The sequence below is a fragment of the Neovison vison genome, chromosome 7, assembly GCF_020171115.1.
Source record: "Neovison vison isolate M4711 chromosome 7, ASM_NN_V1, whole genome shotgun sequence".
NCBI classification, from domain to species: domain Eukaryota; kingdom Metazoa; phylum Chordata; class Mammalia; order Carnivora; family Mustelidae; genus Neogale; species Neogale vison.
In genome coordinates, this window is record NC_058097.1 from 18,932,501 (window position 1) to 18,949,223 (window position 16,723).

At 52.4% G+C, this 16,723-nt stretch overlaps 1 protein-coding gene across 2 annotated transcripts in view; it reads right to left on the minus strand.

Moving 5' to 3' along the window:
* The window catches only part of BEAN1 (brain expressed associated with NEDD4 1), a 24,605-nt gene extending 21,190 nt beyond the window's left edge, over window positions 1–3,415 (minus strand). The window contains exons 1-2 of one of the 2 annotated variants that reach the window (XM_044260404.1): window positions 3,327–3,393; window positions 2,710–2,871 (exon numbers count right to left, since the gene is read on the minus strand). In XM_044260404.1, coding sequence (XP_044116339.1) covers window positions 2,710–2,752 — 43 coding nt within the window. In that variant the 5' untranslated portion in view covers window positions 2,753–2,871; window positions 3,327–3,393. Of the gene's footprint in view, window positions 1–2,709; window positions 2,872–3,326 lie in introns of both variants that reach the window. The other variant, XM_044260405.1, reaches the window with a different exon arrangement.
* Window positions 3,416–16,723: the final 13,308 nt, after the last annotated feature.

The window sequence follows — 16,723 nt, forward strand, 5'->3', positions numbered from 1 at the left end:
CCCAGGTGTCTGAAGCTGCCTGGTTTCCAAGCAGACCTCTGCCCTTTGCCCAGCTCTCCCCCTACACTGGCGACCCTTCCTGCTCACTCCTCCCACCTCAGGAGCTCGGACTCCCAGGAGTGGGGTCTTGCTTGGGAAACGCTGGGGCTTGTTTTTCCTTTTGGGAACTACCCCCCACCCCCTTTCTCAATTGGCAGCGGGGGATGGGTGTAGAAACCCAAACGGGAACAAGTTATGGCTCCTACCCTAAGTTTTCCAGGTTTTAATGGGCTTTGGTAGCTTCCTTTGAACTGGGATAGATAATTTTGTGAGCTAAGAAGGGTAAACCAATTCTATTAGATGTCTAAATTCACAGAACAGGAATGGAGGTGTTAAAAAGAAGGGTGTGTGTCCCCGTCAGGGCCCTCCTGGGATTTCTGGTTTCGTTCCTTAGAATGGTCCCTTGTCAGGTGTTTGGAGGATGTCTGGAGCTCCGTGATTCCGCATCCCTTCCAGAATGGGTGCGAGGGTCACTGGTCTGTGAGCTGAGGAGGCTGCCCACAAGGCGTCTGCTTCATTTTGATTCGTTTACTTGTCCAGCGTTCAGTACACATTTACTGAGGCAGCAATTTCCAGGTTGAATCTGAAACGTATTCCAGATTGGGGCAAAGCCTGAATGGCAATCTAATGACCCACTTTGGAAACCGCTGGGTCTCCTTGGGCAGTTTGGCCTGAGGGACTGAGTCAATCGTGGTACCCTAAAGCAATAGAGCAAAACCAAGCCAAGCCAGCTTGGAACGAAGAGCCGTGTCTGAGACAGCTCCTTGTGAGCTGCAGGGGTGCGGGCTGCCCAGGGAAGACAGGCGGCAGAGGACAGAAAGAGGAATCTGGAGGCAGGTAGGAACTGGGGGAGAGAGAGAACCTTGGAAGCTGCTGGCCTAGAAGCTGCAGCTGAAAGTGGGTGAGGAGGGGAAGGTCTGGAGTGTTCGGAGGGGAAGTCCAGGGCAGGGTTCGAGCCCTGGGAACCCCAGTGTCCCAGGGCAGGTGTGGCAAGAATCCATCCTCCCCCACTGCCAAGGGATACCACGGATGGATGGCTCGTCAGAGAACCAGATGCCTGGAGGGGCTGCAGGAGAACCTGAGGGCTCCAGTCAGAGAACCCAAAGGAGGAGTCCTCAAGAAAGCTGCTGTGAGGAACAAGGAGAACCAGAAGCTACGGACTGGAGTTAGTGACACAGAAGTGGATGGAATGTGGGGAGGGGGTGCAGAAGCCAGGCTGAGGTAGGCTGGGGTTGCTGACAGGGGGGGACAGTGAATACTTCTCAGACACGTTCAGAGAAAAGAGAAGTCAGACTGGAAAACATGAGAAGAATCTGGCAGAGGAGGAGAGGCGGATGGAGGAAGGGGTGGGTCTGGACAGCCCCACGACCTGTCCAGTGGACTGCCATTGCCAGGGACCACTTCCCCGAAGAAATCTGAGCAGATCCCCACCTATAGGTAGACATAGGCTCAGCTGCTCTTACTGAAGCCAAGTAAGGGGCCAAGCGTGCCCATCCGTGCCTCCCTTGCCTTCCCTGGAGCCTCCCAGTAGCCCTGAGCTCCTGGAATGCCCTCGCCTCAGACCACCCCTTCGTCTCAGAGAGAGCTGGCTGCCTGAAGCTACAGAGAAAATCTGGCGGCGGAGTCAGGAGCTGCAGCTTCTCCCCCACCTACCGCCTCCAGCTCCTCATTCAGAGTGTTTGACTATACATTTATTCATTCAACAAACATTTACTGAGTGCTCACTGCATGCCAGGCACTGGGCCTATAGGGGAGGGGCGAATGAAGAGATGTGTAGGAACCGCTTCTGAACAGCCTAGAATATCTGCGGGCACGTCCTCTTATCCTCAGGGAGTGGGTATGCAGAGAGCTGTCTTGTGCTGATGACCTCTCTTTGTGTAGACAGGGCTTCCCAGGGCCTGGGTTGGTCCCACAAAGCTCTGGAAAGCCCTTTACCCTGAGCAGCCCAGTTTACCCTTTACCAGCCTTTTCCATTCCCAGCGGCTCAACACGATCATCCCAGCCCTCTGTGGGGCAGGTGTCCCTGGATGGCAGCCTTCTCACCTGGCCTGGGACTCGGGCTTCCATTTCCGCAGCAGCAGTAATGACAGTAACAAGAACTTACCTGCTTGTTCTGGCTCCCTCCCAACACCGCTCTGGGGGCAGTGAATCCCACCGTCACTGTATTCCCCAGGGCATTCCCCTCAGACAGGGTATACCAGTTTCCTCTACCTGACCATGGCAGCCATCCCTTGATGTTTAAAGATTTAACAGTGGACATTTCGACTACTGGGAAGAGAGGACCCCAACTCCAAGATGGGGGACAAGTCACCAGTGATACGCATTTGAATAGACATTGGTGAATGGAAGTGAGGGATTGGCTAGAGTGAGCCTGGGAGATGGGAAAGGACAAAGAGATATCGGAGGGGGCTAAGGAGGGGTCCTTGATTTCACACAGGCTCGTAGTCCTGAGTCTTCAAGGAGAAGGCATGTTCTCTCAAACTGCATCAAGTGATGATGGTTTTGGGGGGCACAGGGAACATCATGAGAGAAAGCGGGTGGCTGCCATGGGGACAGGTGAAGGGGTCCCCCAGGTGGGTGGGGCTGGTGGAGACTAGGGGAGTAAGCCAAAGGGGGCTGTAGCCTTGATCCCCAGGGGTACACCCGATTAAGCCCATCATTTGGACTTACAGACATCAGGGAGCCATGAGAAGGATGTTATGGGCAAAGTCATCTCAAGGCGTCATTAGATGAAAGGAATTAGTAAATGAGGGGCTTCGTGGTAGAGATGCTGCAGGGAGGGTTTCCTTAGGACAGTGAACTCTGACGAGGATGTTCTGTGGAGCACCAGTCCTGTGAGACATTCCTTGTGGTCAGTTAAATTTGGGAAGGCCACTGGGCTTTCTCTTTTCTATGGCAGTCTCACAACACACATCACCACATTAAAGGCTCTGAAAAGTCCTGTGGTCACAAAAGCTACTTAACTTGTCTCACTCAGCATTTCCCACATTCATTTGGCCATGGAATTAAAAAAACAAAAAAGTAATCACATTAATATCCCTCAGAGGAACCCCGCCCCGCACTTTGGGAAGTGCTGATATGGAGGGACCAGTAAAGGACAGATGTCGCTTGCAAATGTCAGGGGTCTTCTGTGTTGCCCTCCCCAAACCCCTCATAGCACATCAGCCCCTCATCAGACCCTTGGAGCCCTATGGCCAAACATCTAGAAGCATTCTCTGCAACCCTGTCTCCAAGCCCAGCCCTTGCCTGGCCCCAGGACACACGGAGAATGTGGGAAGGAGACTTACAGGGACAGGGACGTTTGAAGGACATGTAATCCTTGGAACAGAATAGCGGAGCCAGCCTGCCGACTTGTTGAGTCCCGACTTAGAGTAAAGAAGGACCTGCCGGTCACCTGTAGAAACACAAACAAGCAGATGATGGGGGAACGCCCACACAGCACCCCCTGATCCCCAAGATACACATGTCCGTTGGCTGTGCACCTCTGGGGAAAAGGTGGGGACTTTGACAGCATATGCCCAGTCTGGGCATGGGTGGGGGTTGCTGGGGGAGTTCTGGGCTGCAGAGTATGGGGGTTCTGAGGCAGAGGTGGGGTGAAAGCATGTGGGGATCTCAGTGATGGGTGGAGAGGGGAAATCTTATCTGGGTGGATCCTTGAACAGGCACGAGAGATTCCCTGGAGTTCTCCTGTCTCTTGAACCTGTGAGAAGCCACTGCCTGAGACAACTGCAAAGGACCATGGCATTCTGAGCATCTTATAACTGGAAGGACCCTTAAAGACCAGCCCAAGGCCCTCCTATCACAGAAGGGGAACAGACCTGGAAAGGGTGAGGAACAAGTTCAAGGTCCCAGAGCTGGCTTTGGAAGGGTGATTAGAGTTGCTTAACTGAAGCCTTATTATTATTATTATTACTGTTATCCCAACACCTTTAAGGGGATGATGCTCTTTTCATTCTCATTTTATAAATAAGGAAGTTGAGGCTCAGAGAGAGGTAATGTAGCTTGTCTAAGGTCACACAGCTTCTAATTACAGGCTGAGACTAGACCCCAGGTCTGTTTGACTCCAAAGCCCCCATTGTCAGCCAGCACTTGACTTAGAAGCACTTGACTTCTTCTAAGGCCTTAATAAAGGCCAAGAGAATGCAAATGTCTCTTTCCCCAAATCCCCGGTCCCCATGGGAGCCTGGTGTGATACTGGAAAGCCCATGCAGCAAGAGAGCAACCATGTGCGAGAGAGGAAACATTTTTAAAAAGTAACGTTGCCTTCCATGCTGCTAAAGGTCTGAGTTGGTTCAGTCTCTTCTGAGCTCCAAGCGACATAAAGCTGTGTGAACAGCAGGGGGATACGATTCTTATTTTCTAGGGAGTGTGGTCACTAGACTTGCAGAAACCAGACTGTACCTCTGGGGGTTGCTGAGCAGGGACCCTGAATATGGAGCTCAGTGGACTCTTGGGGGGGAAAGCTTGTAGCCAGAAGCTAACAGGCAGAGAGCCTGGCCCCTCTAGGTCCCCATGAGGCAGCTGACCTCCCTGATCCTGGGGATGACACTGAGGACAGAGCTTCTGTGTAAGAGGCAGGTCCAGAGGTTCCCATTCTTGTCTCTTACAGCGATCCTTTTTATTATCTACCTTTTCCCCCTCCAAATGGGAGCCACGTTTTGATGGAGACCATTGGCCAAATTGCACTGATTAATAAATTTTTTTTTTTTTCTATTTAGTCAATGAACCAAGGACTTACCTTTGGAGAGGCTGAGCTCAGAAGTCCAGTCCCCGGGTTGGTATCAACTCTGCCACTCCGGGGAGTGTGACTTTGGGCAAAGCACTTCACCTCTCCAAGCTGTGGTGTCCTCAGGGGGGAAAGCAGGGTTAAGGCCCTTCGCCAAGTTCGAGGATGAAAGGTATGTACTTCATGTTCATTCTGATGTCTGAGGGGGTGGGAGGGAGGGAGCCATTGCTGCTGCTGACCCTGGAATCCCTCTTTCCAGATGGCTCCTTCCAGCTCAGCCTTCTGGGTGTGAACCCTGGGCTGGTCTGATGCCACTCCCAACAACCAGCAAGAGTTTTGATGGGGGAAGTGAGGGTAGGATGAGATCTCCCAAGGCCTGGTAGAGAAGTCTCTCTGGTGTGGCAGGCTGCTTGGGGAGCTGTGATTTCACACCAGAAAATTCATGAAGAATCTCAGGGCTTGGGATCTACACTTTCTAAAAACACACGTGTGTACATGGGTCTGTGTTCGTGCTTGTGGGTACGCCCGTGTGCACTGCAGCCATGTATGTGTCTGGAGGGGGACTTAAGTGGGCTGACAGGTCATCTCTTGTGCTGCTTCCAGAGAGGTCTTTTTTAAAGGTGAAATGGATCATGTCACTTTCTTGCTGAACACCCTTTCATAACTCCCTGGTATCTTTAGGTGAATGACCTGACTTCTACCATGATCTCTATAGCCCTGGGGCTCTGCTCACCTCTCTGGGGGAATTGGCATAATGTGGGTGCTTATTAAAAATATGCTGAATGTATACTTCCTGTAGGGCCACACTGGTGCTATGTGGGGGGTGCTGACCACCCCCTAAACTCCAAGTGGTTGTCCCCTAGGTCTTGTTTCTCCTAGAGGCCCCCTGTACCCTCTCCTCTTTCCTTCCCCTGGACCCTGCGACTCTTAGATGAAGGCTGAGGCTATGGAGATGGGGGGTGAGGAAGTGGGAGATGGGCTGCCTAGGGCAGGGTGCGCCAAGAATCCTCGCATTGCACATTTTGCGGTCAGTCTGGGTGTTGGGTGGACAACGTGTAAGTTTCCCAATGGCTCAGGAGGCTGGCAAGGGACTGGGTCAGGTAGACATTTCTGTATATGGAAGCCTTCTGGGTACTCGAGCTTTCAGGTGTGACCTACACTCACCAAACAGCTGCACACGCCAGGTAATGGGATCAACATTCCTGTCACATGTCCCCTGATGTGGGTAGCATCATTTTCATTTTGCAGATGAGAAAACTGAGGCTCAGTGACTTGGCCCACCTGATTCACAGAGAACAGATGGAGGAAGACCTGTGCAGGGTGGGGTCCTGTCCCCCAGTGTTCCCCAGTTACACCAGGGACACCCCACTGAGACCTGACACCCTTGGTGTTCTGGCTGGCCAGCTTTCTGGACCTTCCCTGGCCTTTTATACCTCCAGGCTATTCCCTCTCCCTCGCATGTCCTTCCCTTCCTCTTTACCTGGCATACTCCCATTACCTTTCAACATTCAGCTCAAGACACCTCTTCAGTAAAGTCCTCTGTGACTACTGTAGACGGAATAGTCACTTTGGCTGTGCCCCCACAGCCCCTGGACATCCTTCCAGGACAACTCTTCTTCTAACTTGTTCTAGATTATTCGTTTCTTGTGTGGGTATGCAGGACAAGTGTGGCCTCTGGGAATTCACTTGGGGCTGGGCATTGAGGGGACATTCCAAAGTATGAGGAATCTAGAAAAATCTCCCTTGGTCTGATGTCAGCATCAGACTGCAGTGTTGAGGCTCCCTTTTAATGATGCTCAGCTTCCTGAGGAGAAGGACGCCCATGTAAGGAACTTACATGGTTCATGACATCGTGGGTGACAATGATGCTGACGTTAGCTAGGGTACCATTCCCTGCATCATGTAACCCAATCTGTACCTCACACACATCTTCTTGCTGCATTGTCCCAGGATCTCTGGCTTGCATCAGTTTATTCAAATATTTACCAAGCTCCAAGAGCGTGTCACACAAAACCCTTGGAAAACAAAAGGAGGGGCTTTGGGGGAGGGGTCCTAAAATGGCAATCTCGGCCTCACAGTGTTCTCCTCCCCTCCCCCAATTGTGGATTTCAACATGGGGACCTACAGGAAAACCATTTCATGGTAGCATCAGATCCTCTGCTTGGGTGGAGCTTGGGTTGGGGTCATCGAGACAAAGGAGCTGGATGTCAGGTGTCTGTGTGCGCAAGTGCCCACCCTGCTCTCCCCACATGTGACCAGAGCGGCAGTGAGGACACAGCAGGGTGGGGGTGGTGGATGGCCAGGTCTGGCAAGGATGGGCTGAGATTGTGTTTTGCTGGGCGACGAGTTCCGAAGCGGGGACTGCGGGAGTGGGGGGTTGGGATTGGACCCACTCTCAGGTCACGTCTCCCCCTGCCCGCCTGTCTCGGAGCCCGGCATCTGAGGCGAGGCGCGTTCCTGTCTGTGACTCATCTGCGACAGTATTGTCTGGCTAGGAATCGGAGGGCGGGCGGCGGCGGCACTCCAGGCTCTGAAGTGGCTTAATGGTGTGCGGCAAGTCCACGTCACTCCCATTCCGCCTCACGTCCCCGCTCCCAGAATACCTCGTCTGGGGCCCACTGCGACACTCAGACCTGGGCAAATGCGTATGTGGCAGAGGGGGGGCGGCGCCGCGCCCCTGGCGGGCAGAGCCTGGCTGGCGGAGCAGAGCTGGCGCAGACAGTGTGCAGAGGCGGCACGGCGCATGCGCGGCAGTCGGACCCGGGAGGGTTGTGCCGCACCGCGGTAGACGGCGGATAGCGAGGGGCCGCAGGAGTGGGCTGGCCTGTGGAGGAGGCCACGTGACGCGGTGACGCCGCTGCGGCGCCCGCTCTACCGCAGTCACGTGTCGTCGGCCCAGGGGATCGCAAAACAAACCCCCCATTTTGCAGATGTCAACACTGAGATTCAGAGACATGAAGGGGGCTGGGTGAGATAATGAGCTCCCGGCCCCAAGACTGCCCTTGGGAAGATTTTAAGCAAGGGGACCACAGGGTCTCCTTTCAGGAAGGTCTCCCTGGGCTCCGTGGAGAGGGGCGGACCAGGGGTGGAAGGCAGGTGGCAGGGGAGCAGGGAGGCTGTGGCAGGAGATGATGGGTCTAAATGAAGGCAACACGCAATGGAAAAAATGAGAGGTTCGATGGGGATAGAGAAGTGAAGGAAACACTGGATATACCTGTCCTCACCGAGCTTCTTGCTAGCAGAGGAGACACACACGTAATGGTGGGGTTTGTTAGATAACAGGGAAGGACAGGGGCAGTGTGGAGGTGGAGACTGAGCTTTTAGGGATAGTGGCTTCAGAAGGCCTTGGTGAGGGGGTGACCTGTGAGTGAAGAATGGAGGAAGGGAGCTTTAGGAAGGGAGAGATAGGTGCCTACCTCGGAAAGGAAGAGTTCAGGTAAAGGGAACAGACGAGTGTAAAGACCCCTGGGCAGGAGCATGCTGGGTAGGGCACGCTGTGTATGGAACAGTGAAGAAGCAGGACAGATAGATCAGATATAGAGGGTGAGGAAGAGGGAGCAGTTAAAGATGGTTCCCTGTGTCTGCTTGGGTGACTGGGGGATGGCAGAGAAATGGAGAACCTTCCAGAGATGGGTGATGTGGAGACTATAGGTATAGATAGCCCCGATAACTACTGGTTCTTTTTGTTCCTCCCGCAGTAAGTTCTCAGGAACTACTGGCTGAGTGAATGAATGAATGAATGAATGAAGCCATCTCAGAGGGGTTCCATGAAGTTGTGGGTGCATCTGCCATTGCTCAGAGCTAGAAAGTCAGGGATTTTGGACTTTGGTGAGACACTAATCTTAAAAGTGTTGTATGTACCTTATCAGGCAGGGGGCTAACTCCGGGGGCTGCAGGTAGAGGTCCTCAGGTGGCAGAAACCTTTCTTCTCTGCAGGAAGGTCTTCATGTGAGGCTGGGCCCCAGCTGGTGTCTTCCCCAATTGAGAAGAACCTTCCTTGGCAAATAGCTTTCTATAGGATCAGCTGCCACCTCCCTCACTGCCACCAAGGCTCAACCTCTAAGGCTTGATTTACTGTCTAACTGCATAAACCAGTCCATCTACCAACTGGCAAATAGGTCTCATCAGGTGGGTACAGAAGCCTGATTTAAGGCTCAGGAAACACCACAAAGAGGACATGGGGGTACAACCCCACTGTCCAATAAGAGGACAAGCTAAGCAAATTATAATGGAATAATATATAGCCATGGAATCATATTTTTAAAGGCATTTTAATAACATAGGTAAAGACTTTCAGTATAATGTTGAGGAAAAAAAACCCCAGGTTATATATTTTTTTAAAAAAAGCAGGTTATAGAACTCTGCATACAACATGATCCTTATTCTGTAAAAGAAAAAAAAAACCTTAGAGAAAATATTCATATATAGAAAAAGATTAGAAAGGAAATGGATGAAAATATTCACAATCATTGTGCTCTGTGGGCAAGAGTGGGGTTAAGGAGGATTTCTGTGTTTTACATTTTTTATGATTTTCCAAATTTTCTACAATGAACATGCATTACTTTTATAATCTGAAAAAATCATTAAAATGAAAATTTGAAAAAACCCTTCATGCTAACAAAGAGTAATTAAGTGAATAATTCAGTGATAGTTAACTCATTGAAAAATTTTAAAGCTAACTTAATTGCCTTTGAACATGCCATTTGTTATTGTAAAGATTTACAAAAATAACTTGTCTTTGAACTTACTGATAAGGAGCTTTATTAAAATGTTAGGAAAATAATTCCATTGTTTTTAACCTTCATCAAAATTTCCCTGGCACTTGAGCAAGTCTTATTTGCCAAATTTTTGAGGGAATGGTTTCTGCCATGAACCTTAATGTTTTATTTTCAGGCAAGCTATATACTTGGCAAAAATAATAACTGTAGACCTTATGTTTGTAAAACACTTCATAATTTGCAAAGCATACTAAGTGCTGGGTACTATTCTAGGCTCTGCATATAGGCAATATCATGAACAAAATGAGCAAAAGTCCCTGTCTTTGGGGGAGTTTATATTGATGAGGGCAGACAATAAGCAAATGAATATGATATAGAGATGTTGGGGTGATAAGTGCTATACGAGAGGGAGAGAAGAGGTATAGGAAATAAATGGGGGTGCTCTTTTAAAATCAGTTTGATTACTGTTTGAATTGTGAAGGTGTTTCTAAAAATTCTCTAGCCCATAGACAAGTGATATAGAGGTATAAAGTGATTGAAGATATTCCTGGAGGAAGCATTCCAATAACTAATTACACATCATCTAAGATACAATGTGCTAATTATCAATTTTATAAACTCATAAAATTATGATGAGTCATAGGGATGTTTTAAGTATTCTATACCTGGCAAAGTTAGGTTCTTAACCTTCCTAAGCCTCAGTGTTCTCCTCTATAAAATGGGGACAATTTCAGTACCTAAAGCAGACTGTTGACAGAATTCAAAGAGAAATGCTTGGAAAACTGCATGTGTTCAATGTATTTTCATAATGCAGACATGGCAATGCCACCTGGAGAGGTCTGTTTGACATTGCCTGATGTTTCTTATCTATTCTTCTAGACTCACAACTGTACTGGGAGGTATGTAATATTCTGACTTTCAAGAGGACACTGAGGCTCTGAGAGGTAAATCTGCCCAGAATCATATCCTATAAACCCAGGTGGTTGGATCCAAGTAGTCATGCTCTCAGCCACAGCTCTATTTTGTGCTCACTTGCCAAAGGGGCTCCTTCATGGCCTCAGTTTCTACTTTTAGGAGGCTGAGACCAAATTGAGATCTTCCTGGCCCTTACTCTGTGCTCTGAGTACTTCCAAGCCAAAGGCTTCAGGTAAAAGGCCAGAATGTGTCTGATTATTACCAAAGACTGAAGGTGATGCCAATATGCCCATCACATTCCCTATGGGCTGTGTCCCAGAAACTTATATGGACCAGGAGACATAAATCTCCTAATTAGTTCCTGATTAATTCCTTTGGGAAGAAGAGTGAGGATTATGGAAGATGTGACATCCTAGTGGGTGAATGGAGGGGGGAGTACAGATGAAGAAGAGGAGAAAGGAGGTCTTTGTGTAGAAGGAGCCCTGAGGAGGCAACCCACTCTGGCTGCCTCCCCAGGTCCCCACCAGGCGACATGTAGACAGACTCACCCCTCCCCTGCCCTGTTCTGGGCAGCTGTGCCACAGGTGGCCAGGGCTAGCATGGGTGTCCACAAGATGGATCTCTGTTTTCTTCCCAGAAGTGCTCCTGCCATCTACACCCTCCCAGAGATCCCAGCACCCTCCCCTAGGTGCTGGGTCTTGCCTGCTCTGGCTCTGAGTCTGAGGCCCCCACTGCACAGACAGGCAGATCTCTTCCTGGGAACCTTCCAGCTCTGAGAGGTTCTAACCCTTGGTCAGCTACTGGCTCCATTTCCTCCCAAGGTTCATCATTTCTGGTGTCTCCCGGCTTAGGGGCCTGGATGAATACAACATGGTCAGCAAGAAAACAGGGTTGGAACCCTCCAGAACTCCTCCTGTCTCCTCGTCCTGGTGATAGCTCCCCCTGCTGCTTTCTGCTGCCTGTTGAAGCCATCGCAACTGGAACGTCCAAGCCACCTGATAGGCTATGGCTCCTCAGGGAAAGCAGCCCTCCCCACCCCCACCCCACCCCCAAACTGCGGAGTGGCGACAGGTCTGCAGAATTCTCTTGCATAGATTGTGAGAAATGCGTAAGAAGCCCTCCGCCAGGGCAGGAGACATCAGCCAAGGGCAAAAGGAAAAGTCAGTCAGATACAGTCTTTTCCATTCTGGATGGAGAATGGAATTCTACTTCCCAGGCAGTAGAAAACCTGGGGAGAAGGGGATGTCTGAGAAAGGGCAGACCCTAAGTTTTGAATCACAATTAGACGTCATCAAGGCCTTGGGGGATTCAGAGGCCTCCTTGAAGGGGACTTGGGGAGGGTCGTGTCCCCACCTCTTCAGGGGACCTCACTCTGCCTCCGCATCTACCGATGCTGGAAACTTCATAAAATGACACCTGTAGCCAACCTGAATTGAATCTTGGCTGTGTGCCAAGCACCATGGTAGCACTCCCTACCCCACACCAGCATAATTTCATTTAATCCTTTCAACACACGTTCCCCGTGTTTCAGATGGGGAAACTAAGGCTCAAGAGAGGTTAAGCGTCTTGTCTAAGGTCATCACAGCTAAGAAGTCAATCAAGCCCATCCTGCGGTACCAAAGCCCTTAAACATTCTCCTCACAACAGAATCTTGCCTACTTGTCAGTGGAGGAAATTGAGGCACAGGGAGGTGAAGTCAGAGTGTTTGAGGAGGGAGCCTTGACCGGCATCCTCAAGACAGGTGCCGGTGGGACTGCGTGGATCAAGACCAAAGATCAAACTCCTGGAACCCCTGCCTCTCACACCTGTCACTTGTGCCTTCTCCTTCCCTGCCACCTCCACTGACACTGGTGTGGGATCAAGAGGGCAGCTATGGGTCTTCTGCGCATCAGCCTCCATACCGCGGAGCCGATGGAGGGGGGCAGGGTGGAAGGGGAGGAAGGGCTGCGCGAGTCAGCCGGGGGTGGGGTGGGCACTACTGAGCCTCCGAGGGCGCCTGGGGAGAGGCGGCTATGCCGCTTGGCACTACGCAGCCAGCCAGAGCAGCGGCCTCGGACCCGGCCTCGGGTCCCGCTTACCACGCAAGGGAAAGTCTGCCCCAAAGCGAGAGAAGGTGCGGCGGGGACGCCCCCCTCTCCCACCGTTGGTGCGGAGATAAGCCAGCTCCGCAGGCACCGAAGCGGGGGTATACGGCGCGTGTGACCCGCCCGTCGGAGGGTCAAACTTCTGGCTCAAGGGTGGGGGTGGGTTGTAGCTTAGAACTCCACAAAGCCGGGGCCCCCTCCCTCTTCCACCCGGGCCGAAAGTGCGTCTTAGTTTCCCCTTCTTAGGTGGGTTGTTCAGGGGTCCCGAAACCGAGGGCGCGGGACCGGGAAGGCTGCCTTATGCCCCCCACACCGGGTGGACGCTCTGGGAGACCTGCTCTTCTCCGTGGCCCGAGGGCGTGCTCATGGGCAGCCTTGCCCGGCCAGGGGTGCGGGGGTCGGGGGCGGGAGTCTGGGGATCCCGTTCGGAGCGCGCTGCGGCTCGGCTTCGGACCGCCCGTCGGCCCTCCCGGCGCGCCAAGGCTAGGCGCGGAGCGCCCGGGGTGTGTGCGTGCGCCGGGGCCGCCGCAGAGCTCGGGGGAGGGGGCCGGGACCCCCTTCCCGCCCCTCCCCAGCACCGCCCCCGGCCCAACGCCCCTTACTCGGCTTAGCCGCCTTGCTCCGCTCCGCGAGCCGCAGTGCCGGCTCCAGCTCGGGTTCCCGCTCTGGCTCCGGCTCCGGCTCCGGCTCCGGCTCTGGCTCCGGCTCCGGCTCTGGCTCCCACTCCCACTCGCGCTTCTGCTCCTGCTCTGGTTCCCGCTCGGATGCCTCTGCGCTCTGGCTCGGGCTCGAGCTCGGGCTCGGGCTCGGGCTCGGGCTCGAGCTCGGGCGTCGCGGGGGGCGCGCCGCTCCGCCTCGGCCTGCTCGGCGCGCAGGGGCGGGGCGGGGCGGGCGGGCGGGGCCGGGCCGAGCGGACTTGCTGCCCGCGATCCCCAGTAGAGGCGGCGGCGGCTCCTCAGCCCCAGTCCCAGCCCTGCCCTGCCGCAGCCCCGCCCGCCTGCCCGTCGGCCCTGCGCCTCCGCCCAAGCCACAGACGTCCGCTCCCCGGCCCCCTAGGAGGCGCGCCTCCCCGGCTTCAGCAGCGCTGTGTGGCGGCTTCGAGGCTTCAGCAGCTCTGGGCCGCCGCCGGGGTCATCCCTGAGATGGGGGGACGTAGGAGGGGGAGGGTCAAGCCGCGCCCCTCTGCGCCCAGCCAGCCCGACACCCACACAACAACAGGCGCGGCGGGGAGGCCCAGAGATGTGGGGTGCCCACCGCGCCAGACGGACAGGCATGTGTAGAGAATGACGAACAGACTGGCGGGAGCAGAGAGGGACAGACACACAGACACGTCCAGAGAATGGTAGACAACGATATGTGCAGGGAAGGACAGCCAGGCAATTTGGTCAGAGGCAAAACTGGGCAATTGGGAGGGTGGGAAACCCTGTCGTGTGGCCACTGGGAGGGGCAGCCTAGGCTGGCAGGGCTTCCGCTCCCAGTTGCCAGCAGGTGAGTTCTGGGGCATGTTGGAATGTCAGCTAGGCCCGGCTGAAGCCTTCCTCTCCTGACCGGTCAGCTTGCCCATTTCCTTCACCCCTTGCTGCACCCCGTGCCCTCTGCACCCTCTCCCCTGCAAACCCCAGGCGCAGAGCTTGACCGCGGCAGATGCACCTGCCCTACACTCTACTTTTGGGGCCTTGGACAAGTCCAGCTTATTCCGCAGGTTTCCCTTACTTCATTACCATAGAGCTCGGTTTATTAACCTCCTGCTACCTTGTGGTGCTCTCCAGTTATTTTTGTCTCCCCTACTTGACTGGGAAGGAAACCCTTGGGGTCCTACACTGAGCCTGCCCTCTAAATTTGATGAGTGCATTGATGAAATACTTCACTGATGACTCTTTCCTAACTCCCACTTGTTTGATGGAGGCTAGAAGTGGGTCTCAAAAAGAAAACAAAGAGCTATACATGTTTATGATGAACTTGGAGAAGTGGAGGAGCCAGGCATGGGATGGCTCCAAAGAGAAGTAAGCGCCACTCTGGGTACTGTGCGAAGGTGGGGACAGAGTAGCTCTGAGGGGGGAAGACAAACCCCACTCCCCGTTCTGCCACTCATTGCGTCTTGGGTATCCCTAGGGGGTGGGGGTGCGGAGACACCTGTATGATCCAGGGCTTAGAAATGTGAGGACAATTCCAAGCCTTCTTTGGTAATTGTTCAGTCTGAGCTCTGCCTACTCTTCTGCTTCCCCCAACCCCCCAAAATTAGAGAGTGGGACCTAGGCTGGAGATTCCAGCTCCATTTGGGGCTATTATGGGACATATGTGCTATTGGGGGGGGGACTGGGACCAGAATAAAGGGAAACATCTTTGAGAGTCCTAAGAAAGGGGAACTGAGAGTCCCTTTGTCTAACTGTATGCACTTATTTTATGGATGAATAAATAAAGGACTGGAGAAAGGAGGGGACTGGCCGAGGCTGGAGAGCTAGGATTGGAGGATCTAGGATTCCCAGGCCAGGGCTGTGCCTACTGCAGAACACCAGTAAAGGTGACCTTGACCTCCCTGAGCAGACACCTTGTAAGCGATCCTTGCAGGATGAATATTCTGGTTGTTAGTGGTTATACCTGTAAGCTGTCCAGTTTGTCAAGACTGTGGGTATATGTTTTGTGGGATAGCACTTTGAGAACTTGTGGAAGGTTCCCTTAAGAGTTAAGGAACCCTTAAGAGTTCATCTAGGGAAATGAACTCCACCATTGCTTTGAACATTAGTGGTCTGACAAATTTGGCTGGTTCTTCACACTGGAGCTCAGAACGGATTTCCACTGGGCCTAGAGGTGTTGAGTCTAGCTTTGGGGAGTTGAACTGTGTCCATTTACCTAGCTATCTGTCCATCCACAAATACATGTTAGTGTGGGGCACTTGTGAAACATCAGAAGGCAAAAGAAGGACATAGAAAGTGGTCACTGTTACTACTGAGGTTTCTTATTCTTTCCTTGTCATGGTAGAACTCTACACGTGTCCTTAAGTGAGCTTGCTCAATGTCTTTCCTATCCAGCATCACACTTTAATGGCTGCCTAGCATTGCATCAGATGGTTGTACTCTACCTTATTTAGCTAATCCTCTATCGCTGGGTACTTTGTCTGTTTCTAGTTTTTCATATGTCGAGACAGCACAGTGATGAACATTCTGGTGGATAAGTTTGAGCGTGTCTGAGATTATTCCTTATTTCAATGGTTATATCCATAGATTCTTGAGGCTTTCCTCTAGATGGGGTCAGACTTGCAGGAGGGGCATCTCCGGGGCACCAAGGAAGCACAGTGGTATTTAGGGGCTGTTTGACCGATAGCAATGTGGAGGCAGGGTAAGGAGGCTGGAGGAGGAAACTTCCAGAGGCCACACAGTGATAGTGAGGTACCCTGAGAGTCCTTAAGTGTCAGGCCATGAGGATTTGCCCTAGAGTGTGTTCTGTATCACTGCTGTCATTCATAGGGTATTGTCAATTTACCAATTCTTTTTTTTTTAAAGATTTTATTTATTTATTTGACAGAGAGAGATCACAAGTAGGCAGAGAGGCAGGCAGAGAGAGAGAGAGGGAAGCAGGCTCCCTGCTGAGCAGAGAGCCCATGCGAGACTCGATCCCAGGACACTGAGATCATGACCTGAGCCGAAGGCAGCGGCTTAACCCACTGAGCCACCCAGGCGCCCCTCAATTTACCAATTCTATTGTTAGGGAGAATCTTCCGATACTAGGCGGGGAGAAGGGAAGGGGGAAAGTCCATCACGGTGGTCTGGCTTCTGGGTGGCTATTTATCTGAAAATCCATTAGACCTTTTGGGAAGGTTACCTGTTCCTAGTATATCCCTTATGCAGAATTATGTCAAGTTACATTTTATGTCGAATCATGCCTTGAGTTACATTACAAAGGGCCCTGCTCCCCAGATTGCCTTGGCTTTTGGGGTGGAAAGCATACATGGCTCTAAAAAAGGAAAGAGGGAAGGGAGGGAAACCTATCCCATCAGCTTTTCAAAGCCTTTTCCTCTTTCCCTCTTGTTCTTGTCAAGGTTTCCTCTTGACTGTATCTTGGTGGTGTTAGGAAAGATGAAGGAAGGGGCCTGGGTCCCTGCTCCCTGAGGGGCGGGGGCTGGGAGCAGGGCTTTTCTAGGGCCCAGGAGCTGGCAAGCTCTGGTGCAAGTGCTGTGGTGCAGAGCTATCTTCTGGAGCTGCTCTCTGCTGAGAGCTTGGAGGAGTCTGTACTGTAGCCCCACT